Below are 18,379 nucleotides of genomic sequence, written 5' to 3' on the forward strand. Positions count from 1 at the left end.
AGCACATTTAACAGCAATTAAACGCAAACAAGTGAAAGCGTCATGGCTGTGCAGTCAAACTGGCACAGCAAATATTGCCATCCTGGTGTTCAAGTCATGACAGGGAACTCTGATAGTAAACTGAAACATCAGTGGTCCAGCAGCTCTGCAGAGTATCTGCAGCATCACACTGCAGGAGTCGGGCCAAAGGAGGAGGTGAGAAACGCAGGGCCAGGACTCCGAGCAGACTTCACACATTGTAGGGTTAGTAAACATAAAAAGAAACAATCACTATAATGCTGATTGCCTGAATGCAGACTGTGCATAGATTTTATCTCCAGGAGGATTATTAATACATTATGAATTCTTAGGAGAGGCAAAATGGAGCTAATAAGAATCGCTCACTCGGTAGGTGACATTTCAGATAACAAAGGCAACTACATATTCAAACCCAGTATGTTCAATAACCTGTAGTCTCCAAGCCCTGGAAAATATATCTGCTGACTTCTAGAGAGATGGAACATTTCCTAGCAGGAAAAAGCCAATTCCTTGATTTTAAGCTCACTTATTCCCAAAAGCACATCACTCGCCCCAAAACTTTAAGAGAGCTGGATCAGGCGAGGGATAAGGGATTTCTGACTAAACCAAAGAAACCAGCAAACAGACTAATATTCAGATCATTCCTCTAGGACATTGGAAACTCTTGTTCAAACCAATTTTTTGCCTCATTTGGCACAACTATATCTGGGTCTCCCATATCCCAGGCGGGTGCCATAACCACTGGTCTTCTCAATCAATTTCTGTAGCGAATAATTACAGAACTGTACAGAAATATAGCAAGTCCCACCAGGAGACAGTGAAAAATCATGGTCTCAGTGCCATCAGCTGCAGCACAGACACTCGTCCCAGCATGGGCCCAGATGTCCCCTCGGGGTCTCACTGGGGGAAGTAGTGACCTGAACCCAACCGTTCCCCCCCTCCAACAAGCACTTGAACCCCCCGGGTGCTCCCACGCTGCTTTGTTTTGCTTAGTTCATTGTGAAAAACATTGGGAAACGTTGATTTTCCCCTTCAGTGCATGACTTTGAGCGTTTTGAACCCTTGAAGTTTTGCAAGAGAGGAAAACTCGACTTTTGTGATAAATTCCTGAGCCCAACCTTCCAACAAGCATATCTTCTTGCTGGGATCCCATCAGTCTCAAAGGCTAGAAAAAGAACTGCACTGAATTCTGTGTGAGGAGATTTATTAGAACCAAGAAACTACTCCTACATTAGGCTTTGGCTCTTGCGCATTAGTCTTCAGTATGTATATGTAGCCAGAATTTCTATTTGTTTTCCCAGTGTTCCTCTGTTTTAATTAGTGGATATTCCAGAATCAATCACTACTGATTTGTGGCTGATCACAGAAACTATCACAGTTGAATTAAGCTCGAAAGTATCATACAAGATTAATTGTGCCATGAAAGTGTTTAATACTGTATGGAGTTATCAATGCAGCACATGGACACTGTAAAATTTACAGCCAATTGATCTCTTTGCAGCGATACCATTAAAACTGTCATGTCAATCTTTCATGCAATTCCCCACACACGGATATAATGAGAGAGGACAGAGGATCCAGTATAGCTCCAAGTGCTACCTCTCACATATCCATAACACAGGGGAGAACAACATTATTTAATGACTCCGACAAAGGCTCGCTGAACTGCCAGCAGGATGGCTCTCATGACACAAGCAATCAAGTGGCATGGATGAAACTGCCATAGGGAAGATGAAAAACTGCACACCTGACTTCTGTTACGGAGACATCTTCTAAAAGCCCACTGTGACACGTCAAGCTCTCCAAACACTCTTGGGAAGGGCTTCGCTACCCAAGTATTACTTCCTGACACGGCTGCACTGTAAGGCTGTACCACACTCCAGCCCCAGAATTTCAGTGCTTTACCAGCGTGTAAACCCTGGAAATGGAAGATTATCAGTGTCCAGAGTCATTTGTGCAAGGAACCAGGCTCTGTTTAATCCCTGGGGTGACTCAAAGTTCAGTGACTGAACTGTGCTTCGGATTAGGCTGAAATACCACTGGCAAATTAGGTTGGCCGAGAGAAATTTCAGGAAGGAGCCTGGCGCACCCCCTCCTCCTTCTGAGCTGTTCAGAAAATGCAGCGTCTCAACAAAAAGCAAACAGGAGGGGGATCAGTACATCGCAATATCAAATCTAAATTTGAGTTGAGCAGTACAGATTCAGAAATACGGCAACAAGTTGGGGTGCTGCAGTCCCCAGCAGGGCTGACAGGTACCGACCGGCACACTTCATCCTGCAGCTCAGTTTTTGCCCTGCTGCTGGCTACGGTGACTCCACACAACTGTGGCTGTATCCAGTGTGGCAAATTATACCAGTTTCTATGAGAATGGAGCCCATCCAAATGGCTATTTCACATGTTTCTGGGTGAAGCACTGAGAAATTTAACTGCAGGAAAAGGGTTTCTCCAGGTAACTGCAGAAGTCCTTGAGAACCCTGTGTCTGGTTTCTACCGGTATCTGGTGTAAAATGGGAGCCAACTCATGGCAAATCAGCAAGTAGGAAATATTTTGGGAAACTCTTGTTGGAAAACATACACCAGGTCTGTTTTTATAACCTTCTCTGCGGATTCTGCTGGAGATGTGTCCTGGGCTAGATGGACATTTAGCCTGACCCACCATGGATATTTTTTACATTCTTCTATGCAAATAAATCCTTAAAGGATGTTAGAGCGAGGGTAAGTGGAAATAGTCAATAAATGTCCATATCCGAGAAATTCCCAGCTCCTCAGACACCCTAATTACTAGCTGACTGATTTGTAATACACGTCTATATCTTGTGTATTCAACACATCATATCAAAGAATCTTAAACGTGACTTGCAGCCACTGACCACATAAGTTGTACTGAATGCAGTTGCGGCAGCTTCCAGTACTCATCTCAGTGCATCAATTGATATTCTGATCCATGTAGCATAAGCAGTAGTTAAATCTGTAATTTTCATTGCAGCCTTTGAACTGTTTATGAGATATGATCCTTCTTATTTATGGATTTTTTTTAATTGCTGCATTAAATTGAAAAAGTTAGGAAAGTCTGGCTGTCAGGAAGACTGTGGCTGTCAGTCCACTCGCTCTTGAAGAAGCTTTTATGATGGATGGATGGGTGGATGGAATAAAGTGATGGTCTTATTTTCTGTATAGATCTCTGTATCGCCTTTTTCAAAACAATGGTTGCTGGCAACAATCAGAGTGATCCCAACAATGCAGATGGCCAGAAAAGCTTTCAAAGGTTTGGGACGCTGGTTTAGGAGGCAAGAGGTTTAAACGTAATTCCCATTGTCTGCAAAGTCTCCCTGAGTTCCTCTCTTGTGTTTCCTCTTCCATAAAGGGAAGACTGAACACGTTCACAAAGCGTGTTACTGAGACTTACTATTTTAGTATTAGCACAATGTCTCTTAACGATTTCAATGATTTCACAATATTCAGATCTGTTGAGGGTTTTTTGGCTTTTTTTTTTTTTAATATTAACACAGGTTTTGCTTTCTTTGGGAATTCTAGAACTAACATCATTGGCATAGTGCTGGACAGTTTTATGTTTAGGCTATGTTCCATCCTCAAATCTTCAGTCTTTTGGAGCAGCAGCTTTGGAAATACGAGCATAAATCTTAATGCAGTCTTTTACACTACAGTTAATTAAAGAAGTTTAAACTGTACTACTTCTCTCCTTCCTCTGGCATTGGTCCTACTCAGTAATTCAAGCAACAGATTCCCTAAATACAGGAGGAGGGTAGCTGAAGTCTGTGTTCTCACCATTTAAATTCATTTTCATGCTGCATGTATCTTGTAACAATCTGGACTTTGTAAACCATGGAAACATATAGAGATCCACGGACCCCATTCTTCCCCACTCTCCTTAATGTCATCATATATAGGGGAGGTGTGGCATTTTCATTATGTATGTGAGATTTAATGATCATTTCTGCTGACATTTCTATTGCTTTCCTGGAACGACTACTGTGAGTAAACAATCTTTTGTTCTCCTTTTCAGCAGCAACCTTACAGACCCAGTATTCTACTACTCAGTGTAAACGTAATTTATGAAAAAAACTGGCCTAGTCTGACTTGCTAGGTTTTTCTTCACTTCATTGGCATAGTGACTTGCCAAGTAGCTTACATTTTACTTGAATACAGCTGGCAAAGCACTGCCACCTCTGCATCATTATCATGAATGCATGTAGTGATCTCACATGTACCAGTCTCTGCTTCAAAACCTGTGGGTGAATAGAGGTAATTCATCCCAAACTCTTCTGTGTCAGTGACTGCCTAATTTACATTGGATCTGTGCACCAGCAGCTCTCTTTCACTTGACCACAGTTGTAGACTATCCAGCACTTTAGAAAACCAAAGGTGTCTCTCTGAATCCTGATTGAATTTGCAGCATCTACATTGCCCCATTAAGTGAAAAACTTGATGGCAGAAGAGTGTGAATAAAAGTAAATGTGCTTTAAAAAGTTGTGGGAGTTGGGTAAATCCCTCTAATGTATTATCTGTACCATTTACTTATTTTCTGGATTTAGGACTTTGCGTGTATTAGCACTGACATTTCTCATATCTGATATCAACCATGTTTGCAACTTCTCTATTAATTTGTTGCTAACTACCCCTAGTATATTTAATATCTAGTCAAGCTAGTATAGACTATTTTTCTTTAAAAGCAAAAAATATCTGCTCTGAGTACAGATTCAATAATCCCAGACACAGACATCAACTCATCCTGGTTTTACATTTTTAAGCAACTTCTTTAGTTCAGTAGTAATGGAGTATCAGAACATTCTGCTGCTGGAGGTGACATACTTTCACTGAAACATCACACTGAGGTCTTGACTCCTCTGAAAATTAATGAGTCTGAGCCATTTTGCCTAAGAGAAATCGTATTAACCCCCACTGCCCTGGCCAGAATCCAAAATGAATAATTATGTCCTGTCTAAAGCTCTGAGTAACTGCGTCACTCTCCTGCTCCCGCCTGAAACTCCCGTTGACATCAGCAGCGCTGTCCTACCTGTGGAGCCAACTTACATCATTAGTTCAATAAACTTCAACTCACTGTCCTAAAACTTTGTGCAGTTCTCCTCTGCTCAGGAATGCTATTCTCCTAAAGCAACTGCAAGTTAGTAGAGACTAAACCATACAGCAATAGCTGTAATCTTGGTAATTCCTCATCAAACGCGAAGCTTCTGCATTAGAGAATACTATGTAATACAGTGCAACATTAAATGAATTTCCCAAGGGGGGGGAAAAAACCCCAACATAAAACTGTCTGGAAGAAAAATAAATCATGTCTTTCATGAGGAGCACTCCTAAAAATACATTCAGATGGCATCCTTAGGAGCCCTCTCCCAGCCCCTGCAATGTGTCTTGTTTTCAACGTGACCACAGCACCACGACTCTCCCACCCCCTGCTATGTCCACAATGCTCCTCAGGATTATTTCCTATGGAGAACACATGACAAAAATGATTATGCATGTTTCTCACAGCCCATTTCATCCATGTTGACTTGTTAGAAGTAGGTGTTGTAGGTAGCCATCTCCTGTCACTGCAAAGGCTGAGAAGACTGTGGAGACACCCTCTCTCATGTGGATGTACCAATTCCACATGGGCAAGTGCTTTCAGATCTCCTAACACCAAAATATTGTAGGAACCTGGGAATGCAGGATCTAGTCTGAAAAATAATTCCACTGCACTGCTGATTCTCTGCTTCTTCTATGCCACCCAACTACACCACACAGTCTGCTTCACCTTCTCATCCTGCTCCGTGGTGGAGCCAGGGAAGTTCCTCGTCCTTCCTACTCATGCTAGGAAGGTTCTGTTTCAAGTTTTTCTCTTCTAATTTCATACATTTTGATCCTGAATTTAAGACCAATTGTGTGTTCGCCTTCCCATGTTACTTCCAAACTACAAGTGCCTAAGTGCGTTAGTACAAAGCCAGTTGTATCAATGCTGTCCTAATCAAGACCTTGAACTGGGTACCAGTAAGTTTCATCCCACTCCTATAAACCTGGTCCTTGAAATCACCCATTTCCCCCTCTGCCCTCCCTCTGTGCTAAGGATGGAAGGGCAAGTTTCTAGGATCAGTCACTGTCACTACTATGTTTTTGAGCTCGTTTCTCATTCCATTCTACGCCTTTAATATTCTCCCCATAAGTATTTATACCAAACCCTGAATGCTACTGATATCAGCCTAACGAACGCGCAGTTGACTGGATCACTTCCCCTTCAGCTTTCAACCATCTGCATCGGTTTCTATTTTGCAGTAATAAACTGGTATTTCTTCTGTCCTTCCCCACAGCTTCTGATTTCATGTTCCTTGCTCTGAGATGGAGACCAGATTGTCCTCCCAATTTCTGGGCACTCAGTCACGGCTGCCAAGCTGAAATATTACAGTCTTATGATACTTAACAGCATTTGCTTTCCAATAAATGTTTGGAAAGCGAAAGCATCACATTATTCCTAATCCTTTATCAAATAGACTTCTCCAATATTAGACAGACCACTCTAAATTTAACTCCGGAGACCCCCCAAACTCACAAGTGTCTTTTACATCACTTCCCCAAAGTGACCTGACTCAAACCAATTTTGTTTTCTTCCTATTCCTTTATTACCCACTACATTTTTAATATATTTCTAACATTATTTCACGATCTATGCCATCATTGCTACCTTTCATGAACAGCTAATACCTTTCAATAACTGTACTGCTGTTAAGACAGCTACTCTGCCATTTTTTCTGCTATTTGTTTTCTCTCTTCAAATATTTTAATTTCTGTATTGTCAAGATGTGCTGGCATCAGCTCACAAACAAATTGTCTCTGCTCAGATTAAGTAAAGAATTTACCAGACTGCAACTCTCATCAATATTTATGCTTTCTCCTTTACAGAAAGAGAAAAGAATTAGAAGTGGAAGCATCATAAGAGCAAATAGTGTCTCTAAACAAATATGAATCAGAAAAGAATTCTTATGGGTTTTAGGGCAAAGGCAAAGCAAGTGCTTTATAAAGGCATTTAAATAGTAAATCAAAGCAAATAATAATTTTCTGTCATTGAACATTCAGCTCTCCTGAGATGGCTATTAAAAAACTTATACTAATTTACCCACTAACCCACCCTCTAGAGGCAAAGTGGGATAGACGATTCTCGGCAAGGAAAAGTAAATAAATGTTTTCCAAACTAATGTATCTGGGAAAACATATACATAATCTACCCAATTGACTTGTATTAATTAGAGTTGGTAAAGGAGTGTCAGTATCAGCGCTTGGAAACCTGTAAGGCATTGATAATCCAGTGGTTCTGTCTGAAATCCTGCATTCAGATTTGGTTTCTGCCCTCAAAACCAGGAACAAAATAACATAATGCCAGGGAGCACACAGACTGTTTCCTTCCAATAGCCACTGAATAACAAACTGTGTGTGTTTTACCATACACCAGCCCAGAAACTAGTTCTTTCCCATTTAATTTGAGGAAACAGTTTTTGTATTAAAAAATCCAAACCAACCAAAGCAAAGTAAAAGCCCTTACTTGGAACAATTAGCTCAATTTCTTCTGACATGGCAGTTCCCAGTACATTGGACGCAAAGCAACGGTATTTCCCTTGAAAACTGGTGATGATTCCACGGTTTTGAATCACAAATGTTCCAGAGTTGTTAGATGCAACTATCCTCGGGTCAGATAATAAATCAAATGGTTTTCCATCCTTTGTCCAGTTAAAGCTGAAAAATAATACAGGTGTTACAAAGGACAGGTCACAGAACAGAGCGCACTGTGGTACAAAACTAGTGGTAAATTGGGTCCAATAGTGTACCACTAAAATGAAAGGGAAAAAATGATGTCAAAGGAGAGAGTTGAGTGATAAAATGACCACTGTGCTCCTATAACTTGTGTAGCTACTGGGCATGTCTCTCCTATCGGACACTTTACATTTGGATAACTGACTGTGACACGAGATCAGAATACAAAGCTTAAGGCAAGGGCAATAAACGAGAGAGACTGTCTGTGAAAGCAAGAGCCACACAGTGAAAGGAACTAAAAGTTTGCAAAAAAAAGCTCCTTCTGTAGGAGTGTTGGTACTTCTGGCCGGCAAGAACTGACAGGAGCTCTTCCCACCATCTACAGCAGACACCACGGCTGAACCCGGTGCAAACTGAGATGACTCCACTGAGTTTCTCCTGGTCTTGACATAGAATCACTTGTAGCTTTGATGCTACCGGGGTGTGATTCTGATGAATGCTGAAGTACTGGTCATAGTTTATCGATCTGGAAGTCTCAGATGGACTGAGATTGGGCTAAACTGATCCAAAACCCAAGACTGTTGGAAATTACAGTATAACATGCATTTAGTGGAAGACGTACCATTTTCAACATTTTGCAGTGTTTTAAGAGAATACATTAATGTCAACAGAAACTTATTTTTTAGCACCTCACTAGTATTGGCAAAACTGCGTTGCTACAGTATGGAGGGGAACACGGGTTCCCACCGCCTAACCAGCACTACCACATTTAAATATACCAGAAAACTTCTCATTGATCCGCTGAGAAACAGTGAAACAAAGGAGTTTGTTCCTATGCTACACATCTCTGTTCAGAGCTCAATTAAAATGATAAAATCATCTTGATATAAAGTAACAACTGCCTTTTTAAAGCAAGTTTAAATTATGTCACAGAGAAAGAAGGGAAGGATTAAAGTGTAAAAATGACATGCAAACTAGCTATTAATTTAGCCCATACATCAGCCAGTGCCAAAGTCTCACGAGGAGCTTTTACTATGTTATTATTACATTTTTGTTAATCACATTTTCATTACAAATCTTTTTCCTTTTTACAGTGGTGTAAAACACATAAAGCTTTGGCTATTTATTTGAGTAACTCCTTATGTGTATATTTGAAACCACCACAGACATGATGATGTTAGGTACAGACAAGGCATCTGATAAAATGCAAATGTGATCTCTGAATACAGGGTTTCACTGGGTTGGTGGTTTTAGGGTTGCTGCGGAAAAGGCAGAGGGGCAGCTGGGACCCTTTGACTACCCTTACACACCTCCTATCTTTTGCAGCACAGCCCAGGCAAGCCTTTTTAAATCACGGGGTGAACGTAGCACATGGTAGAGAAACAAAACATCTCCTGACAAGAAAAAGGCATGCTGCTGTCAATTCCCAGAGCAAGCAGAAGAGAAGGAGCAACAAAAGCTGAATGACCTCAATGGAAACGCAAACCTTATTGTCGCCTCACGATGATGAGCAGGTCACTGCACCTCAGCTCTTCCTCCCCTCTTCAAAACCAGAACAATGTTTGGCAAAGGTTAAAATCGAAATTAATTGCTGCTTGGTTCTACAGGTGAAAGCAGTACTCACGTGGGCTGTGGGTTTCCTCTAGCTTCACATTTAATTGTGAAGTCCTCATCAAAAGGGTAGGCAACCTGGGTGTGAGACTGCTCCGTGATTGTTGGAAGCTGTGCAACTGAACACAAAGAGGTACCGGGTTACAGCACCATCCCAGCCAAACCGCGCTCTGCTCAGGCCCTTTCTTGGAAAGGGACAATGTCAGGATTGCCAAACTCCTGCAAACGGCTGCTCAAACAGAAACCCCAAAGGATGACAATCATCATCTTCCTGGCATTGGCACTGCTCTCTGCTCCCCCAAGTGACCAATGTCATGGCCTCAGCAGGCAGGGGACAGCTCGGCAACATGCACCGCGCTCCGCCAGCCGCCCACAGGCATCGCCTGCATGCGAGTCCATGCATGGCCAACCCACCCAGGGCACGGGAGGGCTGCAGCCATGCTAAAGCTAAAGCCAAAGCCAACATGTGGGTGTGTGGGCCGGGGAATCTATTCAGTGGTGGTCAATAACCAGCTTTTTAATCCAGGCACAGCTATACACACATGAAGAAGCAATCTTCTTTCTCCATCCTCGATAGAATTGCCAGGAAATCCATCGACTGCAAAGATGGCTGAAGTCCCCCTCCGGGGTGCAGCGGGGGAAGAGCTGTTTCCAGTCACATGGCCACACAATGATATTTCACTATTTTTTCAAAGGGCGTTACAGTGTTGTGAATGTCTGTGTAACAGAGCCACACAAGGGTAAATGCCTCCTGCGGTGGAGCTGGCGATAACAGGATCACCACATCAGTATAAACAGCCAGGAAGAAAATTCATCTGCTCTTTGGTTTCTCTTTCAAGACCAGGAAACTCAAAGCTGGAGCAAAATGTGGTGTCTTGCCATACCATGTGGTCTCAAAGCTGAACACTTCGAAGCCCACCAGCTTCACTGATCAGACATAATTCCTTTTTATTAAAATATAAAACACTTCATTAAAGCAAATTAAGGGCTAGGTGGCTCCCCTGTGTAGGTATATAAAAGCAGTGGATGCCCAGACACTTTGCCCCACGCTTCACAGTCACAGCTCCACTTTTGCTTTATTTAAACACAAGGAGCCACTGCGGTACCTTCCTCCAGAAAAACCTGCTTCCAAATGCTGTTAAACAAGTTTGGATAGCTTTAGAAAAATACCCTAGAAACCTGCTTGGTTGCCTTCTCCTTTGCAGCCAGGGCAGACCCCCAGAGTGCTAACAGCTCATGGCAGGTCCACTTGATGCCCTGAAACTGGCCCGTGTCCTACTCTGAGGCTACAGCACCCAAAGCCCTGCAAAGAACCTACATTTCTTTTTCCTGAGGGTTATTTATTTGTTTTCCCCCACTGTCATTCTTAAAACCCAATATTGCTGCATTTTGCTTTGTTGTGGTTTCCTGCCCCCCAAAAAGCAACCTGTAGTTTGCAACCCTCCTGATCCATTTACATTGGAAAAAAACCCAAAGCCTGGGAGGTCTGGGCTGTACTCCAGACAGTGGGGTCCACTGGCTTTCATTGCATTGTCCCCCACGAGCTTCATCCCGTATTTTACGCGTGTCCTGAAACCACACCAACCATGTAAAACAGGCAGTTTGAATGCATCGCAGCCGGAGAGGGATAAAGGAGGTGCTCCCTGGGGCGGTATGCAAGGCGTAGGAAATACTTCTCTGGGGACTAATGTACGCCCTGAGACATACACCTGCTCCTTTTTCAGACCGAAATGGCAGGTTGCAAGACAAGTAAGTAAGGGTATCTGTACATCAAACAATCTTCCGGGAGATTCAGAGGCAAAAAGGCAAAATGAGGAATTTATGTGAAGGACAAAACCAAATCCTCAGAGCTAAGCAGTACGTTGGATCACAAACACCAGGTATATGTTATTAGACAAGTTTACTGCTATGCTTAAACAAGTCCATACACAGTAGCTTACATTTTTATCACATCTGAATTTCCCAAAGGCCATGTTCTGGCAGAATTAAATTCAAAATGGAACAACTGTAAAGCAGGATTTAATTTTTTTCTTTGGGGAAAGGTAAAAAAAAAAATAAAATAATAAAAGAAGATACCAAAAGAAAACGGCAAAGTGTTCAGTAAATAGCTACAACTCACCTGATAATGGTATTTCAATAGCTGCTGCCAAACTCAATACAAAGAAAAACAGGCATATGGTGATCCCTTTTGTGCTTAATAGCATCTCCATCACTCTTCTGTAAACAAGGAGTCCAAACAGAATGAGAGATACCTTATGCTTCCTCTCACCGTCACTTCAAATCAGACGTAAGGATGTGAAATGGAAAGTCTAGCAAGGAGAAGAAACAGCCGTATCAGCTTACAATATTAACTTAGTTTTAACAATGTTACTGAATTAAAGCAATACTTCAGGATTCGCAGCTAAACTGCAATTTGCAGTAAGTGGTAGAATTTCTTCTCCTCTCTTCCCACCCCCTGGATTCGGGAAGGTCCTCTATTAAATTTTTGATAAAAAGTACACGCACAACAGTACAAATCCATTATAGCACACAAGTATAATTATTTTTTGTTTTGCAATTAAAAGTAGGGACAGTTTAAAATATGGTATATTTGTAATCATTCCAGTTCATAAATTTTTCTAATGAGAGTTGTGTAAGTTGGAAAGTAATGTAACATCCTAATGAGAGAAATGTGGTAGACTAATGACCTTGTTCGTAAATCCCATACGTCTTTTATCTTTTGTTTATGCTTAAAAAAGGACACAGTCTAGTTCAGTTCATTAATAAGGACCAAAGCACGAAACCTTTGCCTTTCCTCTATAATCTCAAAACTACTATAAGTAGGTTTTAAACAATCCATTATACATCCTTAGGTTCTGCATTACAAGGCAAAAACGTCAGATGGGTGCCAAGAGGAGAGACATACTCAGCTCTAACAAGCACTTAAGTGTAACACACAGAGGAGTAAAGGAGAGAGAGTTCTACAAATGTGGGTGTACGGAGGATTTCAGTTGTCAGCATCATTCACAGTACCTCAGTGAAATATTAACCGGTGTAAGATGCTCTCTACCTGTGCACCTAACACGTAGCACTTAAGGGACCTCAGTCTCAAGAGATTTTAGGCCTCAGTTGTCAAGATAATTTTGCAAGAGCAAATTTTCAAGACAAGGCTACTGTGCTGGAGGCAAAGACAAACCCGCCAGCAGCCCAGCCCTGCACGGCACCGCGAGCTCCAATTCAAGCGCCCAGCTCGCAGGCAGAGCCGTACGAGCACGGCAATGGATTTCCAGACTAAGCCCGGTTTGCACACAGCTCTTGTATCTTTGCACATCCCACCCAGTTAATCCACGGATCAGAAAATCAATCCCGGGATCACCGAGAGCAGTTGGCATGTGGGGGCAGGCAGGAGGTGGGACCTGGGCAGCACGCCGGGGATGCTCGCCCTTCCCCAGCACAGCTGCCTGCAGCTGGAGCAGAGACAGCGCCGAGCCACACAGCCCACATGCTCCAGTCCATGAGTTTTTCTCCTGATGGTTGGTTTGCTGGACCGCTACAAAACACAGGCATAAAGCAGAGATCTCCCGTTTACCCTGCACGCTCCCTCTTGCATCAGCTCTCGGAGACGAGCGACAGGTTCTGTGGTGTCCCCTTCTTCAGAGTCTTTAGCAGGATAATTTCTGTCCATGTGGTCTCCAGTTCACGTGGTCACTAGTTCACAAAAACTTTCTTGAAGTCAACGTCTTTGAGACGAAAATTACTGGGTGAAGATTGAAATTGGCCGACAAGAGGACGTGAGACAGATGCGATAATCGCATAAGATTCATTTGTTTAGAAATGAGGCTAAAAAACAGATGTCTTGTAAGTATCTCGGGCACCGAGGGCTCGCTGATGGAAGAAGCTGACTAATCTGCTTAGTGCCTTGCTCCGCAGACGGGGCTGGCACAGAAGGGCACCAGCAGGGACGAGGGACCTGCTGGCTGAGCTGCCACCCCCAGCCTGTGTCTGGGTTCAAATCAGGCAGAACTGGGCAACATCAGTAAGCGCTGGTTTGTGGCAGTCGATACTTCCCTCATTTTGATTTCTCCTAGCTCTAACTTGCAAGCAAGAGACCTTTCCAAACCCCAGACCAATAAAACCTGGAGGGCATCATAGCACAGGGGGGTGCCCACGACCCACAGCCACCCCAGCTACCTGAGCGCTGCACTTCTGTAACCGCAGCACTGGGCTCTCCTACCCTGCCTTACCTGGTCTTGGCAGATGCTTAGCTCCAGATCTGTGTCATCCATGGTAACACAGCTGCTCTGACAGCAAACCCTCTAGCCACACAGCTGCAATTTAGGCTCATCAAAATCTGACCAGTGCTGCTGCTTGCAGATGGTGCATCAGTGGTGGCGAAGCCCTCTTCTCCCCCCATCTGCTGACAGCTCTGGGGACTGGAGCAGCCCGTGTCAGGATGCCAACCAGAGAAAGGGGAGCTAAGACAACAGGAGGTGTGCAGCTTGCTAAGGTTGCAGACGGAGGAGTAGGAAGTTTCTTTTTATATGACTGATATAAAGCATTGTATAGATTCAGATTAAAATCAAGAAAAAACACCAAAACAGCTTGATTCCTTAACCAAACCCATTAGCTCAGACTTTTTTTTTTTTTTTTTTTTTTTTTTTAATAAAGCAACAGAGAGCAAAGAAGAAATGTACTAAATGAAAAGGATATCCTTTATCACGTGGTACGACTTGCCTCTGCAGGCTGCTGTAATTAGTTGTTCTGTCTAGCGCCTCACTCTTTTTCCCTGTGTTGAATACTAATGCAGGGACCGACCGCACCAGCATTTGGAAGCAGCGAGCACTTGGGGACTGATGGCGCTGGACTTGTGCACGGCAGTCGGATACTTCCAAAGGCCACTTGGAAATCTCCCTGCAGCTGCATTTAACCTCTGCCACTTTATTCTGTGGCAGTTTCCACGAGGTACAGTCCTGGGGTGATGTGAATTAAGCAATAGTATCTCTGCAGAAGTATTTACCTAGTGATAACTATCCAGCAAGACAAGCCTCCCATTCACGCGTTATATAAATATTACCCTTAATAGAGTGGCGGAGGCGTTATCCTGGCTGTGCCGGTTGTGACAGCAGTTGTTGGGGAAGGCTAACACTTAATGCACGTCTCCATCGGTTGTTCCTCTGTGCCCTGTTCTGGGCAGCGATGGTCCTCAGCAGACGGACAGCTGAGACATACGTCCTCCCTGCAAGGAGACCTGCGTCAAGCGATTAACCTTATTTAAGGTGATGTATAGACAGGGCTGCCAAGCGTCAGGCGTTTAGTATGGCTGTCACGTGTTTAGCTGTCCTACCAAGCCTCAGGCCCACAGCTCAGCTGAAACTGCAGAGTCCCTGATTAAATCACTGACATTCCCTCCCACCCCCAGCACCCAAACAACCTCCAGCCCCTTCCTAAATGAGCAATATCAGACATGCCCCAAACCCTCACCCATCCCGGCACTGAACACAGCCGCCTACCCAAACTTCAGGCAGCGCGATCTTTCACTCTTATGATGATTAAAGTCCAAACCAAAATTTCTCATCTTGTGCCAGTTCCTAGAAAATGAGCAATTTAACTGCTTAAGTAATTTGGAGAAATAAATGAGGGAGCTGCGCAAGCACTTGGCAGCTACGGGCAGGTTTCGGTCTCGCCGGTGCCAAAGCACGGCACTGTCCTGGGGTCCTGTGAGCACCAGCAAGCAACTTGCAAAACCCTGGACCTTGGTAAAAACACCAGCCCTGCTCTCTGAGGCAGTGTGCTGGACCAGGCCCAAAGCTTGCTGTGGACCCCTGTTTTCTCCCAGGAATTCCACATCCTCCTTTGTTCTCACCGGGAGATGGCTGCAGCACCCCTTGCACCAGGGAGGGGGGCAGAAGATTCCTGATGAGAACCTTTCCTCGGCACAACGGATGAGCATGTATCGCTACAACAAATGTTACAATAAGATCCCTTCTCTCCCTCTTTCTTTTCCCCCTCCTCCCTCCTTTCCTATCTTTATGTTAGCTTTTCTCCGCCTCAGGCTTAAGTCAAGTAATTTGAATTCACTGCAAATACTTATCTGTAGTTCCTTACCTGCAATTCATTATTTACTGTGCTGTTCAGTTAATAGTAAATACTGATTGCTCTAAGGACAGCTCATTTGTTTATTTAATGAGCTGCCTTTAACTTACAGTGAGCAAATCTTTCAAAATATCAGTATTTCTAAGGAGTGATGCAGTTCCAAGATTCTTTTATTGTATACCATTGCTTCCAGAAGCGTGTAATACAAACATTGGACTACTAAACAAGAAAAAAAATTCCATTTATCTCATCAACCTAGTGAACAATTTTCCCTACATGTAATTACTACATTAAAATTGCTCATAAATAGTAGCAGGATGACAGCCAAAATTCCCAGATTACTGGTCTACTGCTTCCAAGAGAAATTGTACTGCACTACTAAATATGGCACCAATCTCAGCTACTCAGTTCCCCCTTAAAATATACAAGATTTGGACCTTGTGTAAGTCCTGTATAGCACAAATATTCATGAAAGTACTGGATTCCCACAGCTTAATACTGGTACATTTCTGGGCTGACCTTTTCATTAGCTAGAATCAGATTTGTCAGTAACATATATGTTTACAGAATTGTTAAATAAAAGCCAGCAGTAATTAGAAATTATAACCTTCAGTGTGGCCTGAATTACAGAATAACAGAACAAAACTCTGGAAAAAAACAATTGTTCCCTGGTATAAGAAATAAAAATCTGGTTGTTTAATTATACTGTATGTTACAAGTTAAGTGACTCTATAGAACAGGAGCTTAATTAAATACTCTCACCCTTTCTCAGTTACAATCACAGAAGAAGAAAAAAAAAATCCCAGACACAGTCGCAAAGGTCCCCCATCCCCAAAGAAAATCAGTCCCTGCCCAGAAGTGATGCCTTTGCCTCCATCCCTGCACCACGCTCAGCTCCAGCTCAGCCTGGCCCTGGCGGCTGGGGGGGCTCCCACCCATGCCCCCATCCAAAGGCAAGTCTCCTGAAGTCCTGCCACCTCTGAGGACCTCTTTGATGAGGCTGGTGGTATGAAACCCAGAGCAGATGAGACTTGATCAAAGATCTCAGCGAGCAACCTCATGTGCTGAGGTATTTGAGAGTGGGGGGCAGCAGGGATGCTCCACCTGCCTGCTCCACCATTGCTGCTCCAAGCTGCACAACCCAGCTCAGGGGACACTGCGGGTGACACCTATAATGACAAGGACTTCAACTCAGAAAGTGTTCATCTCCACCCCAGTGATCCATTACGCCCCTTTCTCCCCTCTGCTGCAGAGCCTTCCAGCAAACGGCTGACAAACAACTCAGGAGGAATGAAAATGTGTCCAGCGTGGGACATGCAGTCCCACAGCAGCTCCCAAAGAGGGGCCATGGTCCCCTGGGATACAGGCAGAGCCCCAGGAACATGAAGAATTGATCATCTCTGTGTTTTTCCATGCCACAAGTGGGAATACCTCCCTACTTCTCTAATTAGCTAAGAAAGGTTGAGATTTATGCTAGTGAAACCTTGACCATAATGCTACAGCAACAATATCTATGCAGCTACAGTTCTTCCCCCCTGCCCCCCAACCCTGACATCACCCCACCAACCTCCCAGGCAGAGTTTAGAAAAGATGAGAAGCAATATTCATAAGGATCCTTCGTTTTACTTCAGGTGTCAATGTTAGACACAGTTTTTCCCCTAAAAGCTTTCGGACGCCCCTGTGTTAGTAACAGGGAGAAGATAACCTTCACTTGACTCTATCCCAATCACCTATTTTTGGTTGTTGTCAGTTCCCAGAAAAGCAGCCCATGATGCATATGCTGGAGGTGATTAAAATAATCATCCAAATCAGAAAGATATTCTTCCTTCCGTGGTAAAATACTTCCAAATAGACTGTAGCACATAGGCAGGAAGATTCTTTTTTTAGATGCAGTTCTACTCTCAGGAGGTTTGGTGGTAGAAGTCTATGTATTATTTATCTTGCCAAGGACTTTATAAATATTATTGGACAGCACATGTGAAATAAAAGTTCTCGGTGCAGTTAAACAACTTTGACATTATTTCACAAAATTTATGTGTTTCAAATACGATTGCAACTATTATGCCTTCACAGTTTTGTAATACATCAGTCTTTCAGCTTCTCAAACCACAAAAAATCTCTTAAAAATGTAAGAGAATGAATATAAATAATCAAGAAATATGTACACAAAACTGTGAAATATTTTCCTGTAGCACAAGCAGCAGTAAAACTTTCAATTCAATAAACAATGTAAGTATCAGAATTAAGTTCCCTGGGATGAGGTTTTAAGAAATGAATAGGGATTCTGGGAGCCCGGCTTGTCGGATCCCGGTTTTCTGGAAGAGGAGCCAGACACGGGCCAGGCAGAGCCTCTCCCCGGCCGGGCAGGCACAGCAGGGTGACGGCTGGAGCCTGTCCCCGCGCTGGGGGTCTGCTGTCACCTGCCTGTGACCAACGTCTCTGACGTTTGTGCTGATTGTCTGGAAACTCAATTTATGCTGTTTCTCCCTGAGATCTACCCTGATCTGAGTGAAAGCTGAAAAGGTGTACGAGCATCTTCCCTTCTGAGTGCCTGACCCCCGGAAAGGCAGCTGGCATCAGCTATCCATTTTTGCAAATACTCCTCATCTGCTCCCAGCTGTTCCCAACAAAATCCTAACGTGCAATGCCCCTTGGGTCTCAGCAGATCGCACCTTATGCTCTCAAACCATTTAAAAGCTAGCTCTAAATGGTTAATGATTTCTTTGACCATCACTCTGCCCATATAATGGCACAGCACCTGACAGATTTGATTTAATTTGTTTCATACATCTAATAGCTGCAGCACTGTACTACTAAATCAGAGAGGAGGACCACATTTCTTAATGCCTCGCGTGTCTTTTACACATGGACAATGACTGAAATCTAAAGAAATGTGCTTTCTAATCAGTACAAATGATC

General features: G+C 43.4%; 1 protein-coding gene across 7 annotated transcripts in view; it reads right to left on the bottom strand.

Moving 5' to 3' along the window:
* Nucleotides 1-18,379, bottom strand: part of CHL1 (cell adhesion molecule L1 like) — a 135,360-nt gene that overhangs the window by 44,578 nt on the left and 72,403 nt on the right. For 6 of the 7 annotated variants that reach the window (XM_040592604.1, XM_040592605.1, XM_040592601.1 and 3 more), the window contains 3 exons: nucleotides 11,508-11,697; nucleotides 9,402-9,507; nucleotides 7,569-7,759 (listed from right to left, as the gene is read on the bottom strand). In XM_040592604.1, coding sequence (XP_040448538.1) covers nucleotides 7,569-7,759; nucleotides 9,402-9,507; nucleotides 11,508-11,598 — 388 coding nt within the window. In that variant the 5' untranslated portion in view covers nucleotides 11,599-11,697. Of the gene's footprint in view, nucleotides 1-7,568; nucleotides 7,760-9,401; nucleotides 9,508-11,507; nucleotides 11,698-14,441; nucleotides 14,604-18,379 lie in introns of all 7 variants that reach the window. The other variant, XM_040592602.1, reaches the window with a different exon arrangement.

This window comes from Falco naumanni, chromosome 4 (genome assembly GCF_017639655.2).
Source record: "Falco naumanni isolate bFalNau1 chromosome 4, bFalNau1.pat, whole genome shotgun sequence".
In the NCBI taxonomy this organism is placed as follows: Eukaryota; Metazoa; Chordata; class Aves; order Falconiformes; family Falconidae; genus Falco; species Falco naumanni.